This window comes from Orycteropus afer, unplaced genomic scaffold, assembly GCF_000298275.1.
Source record: "Orycteropus afer afer isolate SDZICR_OR568_19922 unplaced genomic scaffold, OryAfe1.0 scaffold00562, whole genome shotgun sequence".
NCBI lineage: Eukaryota > Metazoa > Chordata > Mammalia > Tubulidentata > Orycteropodidae > Orycteropus > Orycteropus afer.
Window position 1 is genome coordinate 969,887 of NW_006922149.1, and position 5,689 is coordinate 975,575.

Consider the following 5,689-nt stretch of genomic DNA (forward strand, 5'->3'; position numbering starts at 1 on the left):
GATCCCCTGGAAGGAGGCTATGTAATTTACTGGAAAGGGTAAATAAATGTTTGATGAATTTTGTGCATGAGTTGGATTTTGTTCCAGACCAGAAAGTGAATAACTTTTAATTTGGAAAATTTAATTTTATCATCAAATTACTCTTTAGAATTTCATGTAATAGTCATGCTTACTATACAGTTCATGCAAGATCTATTCCAATGTCCCAAAATTCAGAGAAGCTTATGATTCTAAACAAGCTCTACTGAATTCCCATTTTGGAGAAACAAACAAACAAAATCATAATCGATTACAAAAATGAAAATGATAGTCATTAATATAGCTGACCTATTTCTTAAATACGTTTGAATTGAAATATTTTATGATTCTACATTGTCAACAAAACTTTATTTTAAAAAGCATTTCTGTTATTTACATAATAAAATGTATCATATAAGTCATATCATATAAGCAGATTCCTACTAATCAAATTAGGAAAAAATTGCTATCTCTGATTTTTAGCCACTAAAATTCTATTCTTGACCAGACCGTTGAGAGATGTCAATTCTAACAGTATTTATTATCTCAAGTTTAGTACGATGGGGCTAAAAGCAACCCTCCCCTTTTTTCTTTTGTATCTGTTTATCTGCATATACAAAAAAAAATAAAATTGCTTAACATATGTCCAAAAGATATACTAAAATGAATTATTCATTTCATGGCACTGAAAACAAATACACATACACACTCACACACTTACAAACAGGTACCGGAGTAAGCAACTTTAGGGCAGCTGCTGAGTAGAGTATCAAGAAATTGGATCCAGCCGAGAATTCCAATTACCTAATGAAAGTGATCCGTTTTCACTTTAATTTCTTTAATTATGCCATTATAATCTCTATGATAAAAATTATGCTTTAAAATCACAATTAAAAATGGAAATAAATAATCAGCTGAGCATTTATTTTTTAGGGGGTGGGGGGAGAATTTCAGTTCACAAAGAAATACACATGATAAAGACTTAAGATGGAGCAGTAACAAAGAACCCTTGAAAGGGTCCCCTACCGCTTTGTAGTGGTATATCGCCTAACTAGAACATACCACTGGAAATTTGTGAGACACAAAATTTAATTTGTATTGGTTTATTAGTGAGTAAATCAATAAAGGTTATTATACCTAACTCCAGCAAAACTCCAACACTGTCCCTAAGCAGGAATTGCTCAGCCCCAGTTATCATTAGTAATAATTTCCCAGCCAGGCTGCGACTACCCATGTGAATCAACCCGCGCCAGGCCCGACTCCCACCCGCTGCCGCAGTAAGGGCTTTGCAAATATGGTCACTATGCACATTTGTGATCCGCCTGTGCTTTGTGTCGGTGCTGCAGGTGGGGAAGAGGAAGAGGAACAGAAGAGGAGCTGGCGGGCGACGGGTGCTGGGCAGCCTCCAAACCCTCGATCCCGCCGCCTCTCCACCGCCGAAGAAGCCTGAGGACGTACCCACTTGAGCAGCCGGAGGGCCTGACCGCGGAAGCTCAGGACCAGGCGGCCGGGGGCGCCAGCCCCTCATGTTCCGCAGAAGGCGCAAACGTGAGCTGGCTGCAGCAGGGAAAGCCCTCCGCCCCCGCCAGGGGGATCGGGGAAGCCCGCTCCAGCTCCACCCGCGGACGGCGGGGATCCCCTCCTCCGTCCCCGCCCCCACCCTCCCCCGGCCCGGGTGCTGAGGCGGTTAACCCTATTCATGCCGCGGCGCACTTGCGCGAGAGCGTCGCTCAGTCAGCCCGGACCAGGGGGCTCCGGAGTCAGGAGGAGGGGGAAGATCTGGGAAACTGGCCCGCTCTAATCCCGCAGCAGCCAAACCCGGGCTCGGGCTCCGGGTTTCATCCCAGCCACATTGCGCTAGTGTAGCCATTGATCAAACTTTTAATTCTCAAAGCAGGTGCCCTCCGCAATTACGTGGCAGGCAGCCTGCAGCACATTCTCAGCGGGACGGTGAGGGAGAGGTGGGCGTGGGGCGAAAGGGCTGCTTGCTGATTTGCAATCCTACGAAGGGTGGATGCCAGTGCAAGACTGTCCCTGGTTCCGCACTGTCCCCGCTTCTGACCCATGGCCGGGTGGCTCGACGTGCTGCAGTGCCCGGCGCAGGTGATCGGAGAGGCGCGTCCGGCACTATTCGGGGGCGGTGGCACAGGAGGGAGGGGTGACCGTCATCTTTTCTCAGTCCCTCAGTACTGCTAGGGGACTCCCCAACCTCGGTGGTGCTAAAGGGCGCCCCTTATCAGCAGGTGGAGCTCGCACCCTCGCCCTCGCTAGGTCCTGGCTCGCGCCCCCAGGGGTTTAATCCTGCAGATTTCCCCCTCCCCATCGCTCTCTCGCACACACGATCCCCTAAGCCGCGCGCGCCGCAAACTCAGTCTCGGTCCCCGCAGGTGATGTCATGCCCATTGTTTTGGTGCGCCCAACCAATCGGACTCGCCGCCTGGATTCTACCGGAGCCGGCATGGGCCCTTCTTCGCACCAGCAGCAGGAGTCCCCGATCCCGACCATAACGCATTGCGCAGGGTGCACCACCGCCTGGGCTCCCTGCAGCTTTAACAGCCCTGACATGGAAACCCCATTGCAGTTTCAGCGCAGCTTCTTCTCAGAGCAGCCGCCGCGCTCTTCACACCTGCATTGCCAGCAGCAACAGAGCCAGGACAAGCCGTGCCCACCCTTCGCGCCCCTCCCGCACCCGCACCACCACCCGCACCTAGCGCACCAGCAGCCCGGCAGCGGCGGGAGCAGTCCATGCCTCCGGTGCAACAGCTGCGCCTCCTCCAGTGCCCCGGCGGCGGGGGCGGGGGATAACCTGTCCTTGCTGCTCCGCACCTCCTCGCCCGGCGGCGCCTTCCGGACTCGCACCTCCTCGCCACTGTCGGGCTCATCGTGCTGCTGCTGCTGCTCGTCGCGCCGGGGCAGTCAGCTCAATGTGAGCGAGCTGACGCCGTCCAGCCATGCCAGTGCGCTCCGGCAGCAGTCCGCGCAGCAGCCCGCGTCAGCCTCACAGTACCACCAGTGCCACAGCCTGCAGCCCGCCGCCAGTCCTACGGGTAGCCTCGGCAGCCTGGGCTCCGGACCCCCGCTCTCGCATCACCACCACCACCACCCGCACCAGGCGCACCACCAGCACCATCAACCCCAGGCGCGCCGCGAGAGCAACCCCTTCACCGAAATAGCCATGAGCAGCTGCAGGTACAACGGGGGCGTCATGCGTCCGCTCAGCAACTTGAGCGCGTCCCGCCGGAACCTGCACGAGATGGACTCCGAGGCCCAGCCCTTGCAACCCCCTGCGTCCGTCGGGGGAGTTGGCGGTGCGTCCTCCCCGTCTGCAGGTGCCGCCGCCGCCGCCTCGTCCTCAGCCCCGGAGATCGTGGTGTCTAAGCCGGAGCACAACAACTCTAACAACCTGGCACTCTACGGAGCCGGCGGCGGCGGCGGCGGCAGCACTGGAGGTGGCGGCGGCGGAGGCAGCGGGCACGGCAGCAGCAGTGGCACCAAGTCCAGCAAAAAGAAAAACCAGAACATCGGCTACAAATTGGGCCACCGGCGCGCCCTCTTCGAGAAGCGCAAGAGGCTCAGTGACTACGCGCTTATCTTTGGCATGTTCGGCATCGTGGTAATGGTCATCGAGACCGAGCTGTCGTGGGGCGCCTACGACAAGGTATGCACTTGAACCCCTGCCCACCCTGCCAGGGCTGCGGAGCCTGGCGCGGGTTGACTGAGATGGGCAATGGCTGTAACCCCCTGCCTACCCGTCCTGCGTCTCTCCGAGGTGCCCGCGGACAAAGCAGGCACGGCTCAGAAGCACACCCCTAGTCAGCGAGGCAACTCCAGAGAGGAACCCTTTTCGCGTGGCAGCCAAAGTTACCCAGGCAGTAAGGATGCCCAGCTCGTTCTGGCGCATTAAATAGGTGGTTCGGGGGTCAGGGGAAAAAAATAAGCTCCATTCCTCCACTGGTGCTCGGGTTTATGACGCTCCTCTTAACCAGCAGCACTTAAAACTCGGGAGTAACTTCCCTCTCAGGTTTCGCGACCCAGGAACCGCGCTCTGTCCACTGTAGCGCGGACCTAGTCGCGAGGCAGTGTGCCTTCCTGGCCCTCTTCTCCTCTAGCTTCCGTTTGAGTCCAGTTGAGGCGGATCATATAGCCAAGTCAGGGGCTGCCCTAGCCCCCTCCCTGAGCTCGCGTCCACTTGCAGTGAGACCGGCTGAACCCTTGGTCCCCAAAGGTGCTTAAGAGACTCTTGGTGTCTTTCTTAAAAGTGCTGCTATCTGACTGTGTTGCAGGCGTCGCTGTATTCCCTAGCTCTGAAATGCCTTATCAGTCTCTCCACGATCATCCTGCTTGGTCTGATCATCGTGTACCACGCCAGGGAAATACAGGTAATTTAGGTCCTGATGTTTATGAATGACCCAAAGTCGTGCAGCCAGCCTGGAGAAACGCTAGGTAGCAGGCGTTTTCCAAGCTTTTGTATCCTTGTTTAAGGTTACAGAAGACACATGCTGTATTTTTATGTTAGCAAACTTACAGGTTTTCTCAAGAAGTTAAAAACAAAACAGTATAGCATATAAGCATACAGTAGTTTCTGGGAAGTTTTTAAGTCCTTGAGGTGTTCTTTCTCCTATCCTCTCTATACTTGGCCGAGTATTATACTTGAGGTACAAATGCTGAGGAATACAGATGCATTGGACCCCTCTGGTCCACTTCTTCAACCTAGTCACAACATTCGTTTTCCTTCAGCCAGCACTAGCCTTACTCTCTAGGGTAAATGTGTAGGGAAAATTGTGTTCATCTACATTATCTTCTGTAATATACCACAAAGAAGAAAATAGGTTCATAGTGTTCCTTCCTCATGTAAATAAACAAGACATGAGAAAAGTCTAACCCACCCCTCTATCCCCAACACCTAAAAAAATTTCCAAGTTTAGAATACACATTCTGGCTTAAAAGATTCTTAGCTACAATCATTAACTTATTTTTTAATGCCATATAATGGCAAAGGCCACTGCCCTTATGAGCTTATCTTGTTAAGAAAATGTCTATTTTCTTGAAATGTAGCCAGGAGGTGTTAGACTTGGCTATTGCCAACAAGATCAGAATACTCAAACTCCTGGGTCATTGTCAGTTTTACTTTGTTATAGCCTATAGTCAAAGGAATATTAAGGTTTGTGAATTAAAAATAATTAGAATTTTATAAAACTGGGGAGGTGGGGGTTTTCCAGCTTAGAACTTGCATATATATGTATATTTTCTGATTGTGTTTGACCAGTTGTTAGTCATTTAGTGGGATAATTAAACCCTCAAATTTAGTCTGCCTTCCTTTAGGAGTTGCCTTTGAATTTAAGACTTACCATTTAAATAATTTAGTATAGACATGCTATTTAAATAATTTAATACTGGTTATATATTAAATTAATTTGAAATTAAATTATTAACTAACACATACTAAATATGGAAGAAAACCAGTTTTAGTTATTTCCCAAACATAATAAAGATGCACATTACCCCAAAATAGGAGAAATTATTCCACCTTGTTTTCAAACTTGCAAAAACTTTGAAAAGCAGGTTTTTGAAGAAATGGAGTTAGAGATGAAAATTAGAAAAAGTGAGACTATTCAGAGATAAGTAATAAAACTGCACTGCAAAATGAGACATATACATATTTGATTTTTTT

At 50.1% G+C, this 5,689-nt stretch overlaps 1 protein-coding gene across 1 annotated transcript in view; it reads left to right on the forward strand.

The window, feature by feature from the left end:
- Nucleotides 1-1,544: 1,544 nt before the first annotated feature.
- KCNN2 (potassium calcium-activated channel subfamily N member 2) overlaps nt 1,545-5,689 on the forward strand; it is a 234,330-nt gene continuing 230,185 nt past the window's right edge. The window contains exons 1-3 of the mRNA XM_007955976.2: nt 1,545-1,566; nt 2,406-3,676; nt 4,302-4,397. Coding sequence (XP_007954167.2) covers nt 1,545-1,566; nt 2,406-3,676; nt 4,302-4,397 — 1,389 coding nt within the window. The remainder of the gene's footprint in view (nt 1,567-2,405; nt 3,677-4,301; nt 4,398-5,689) is intronic.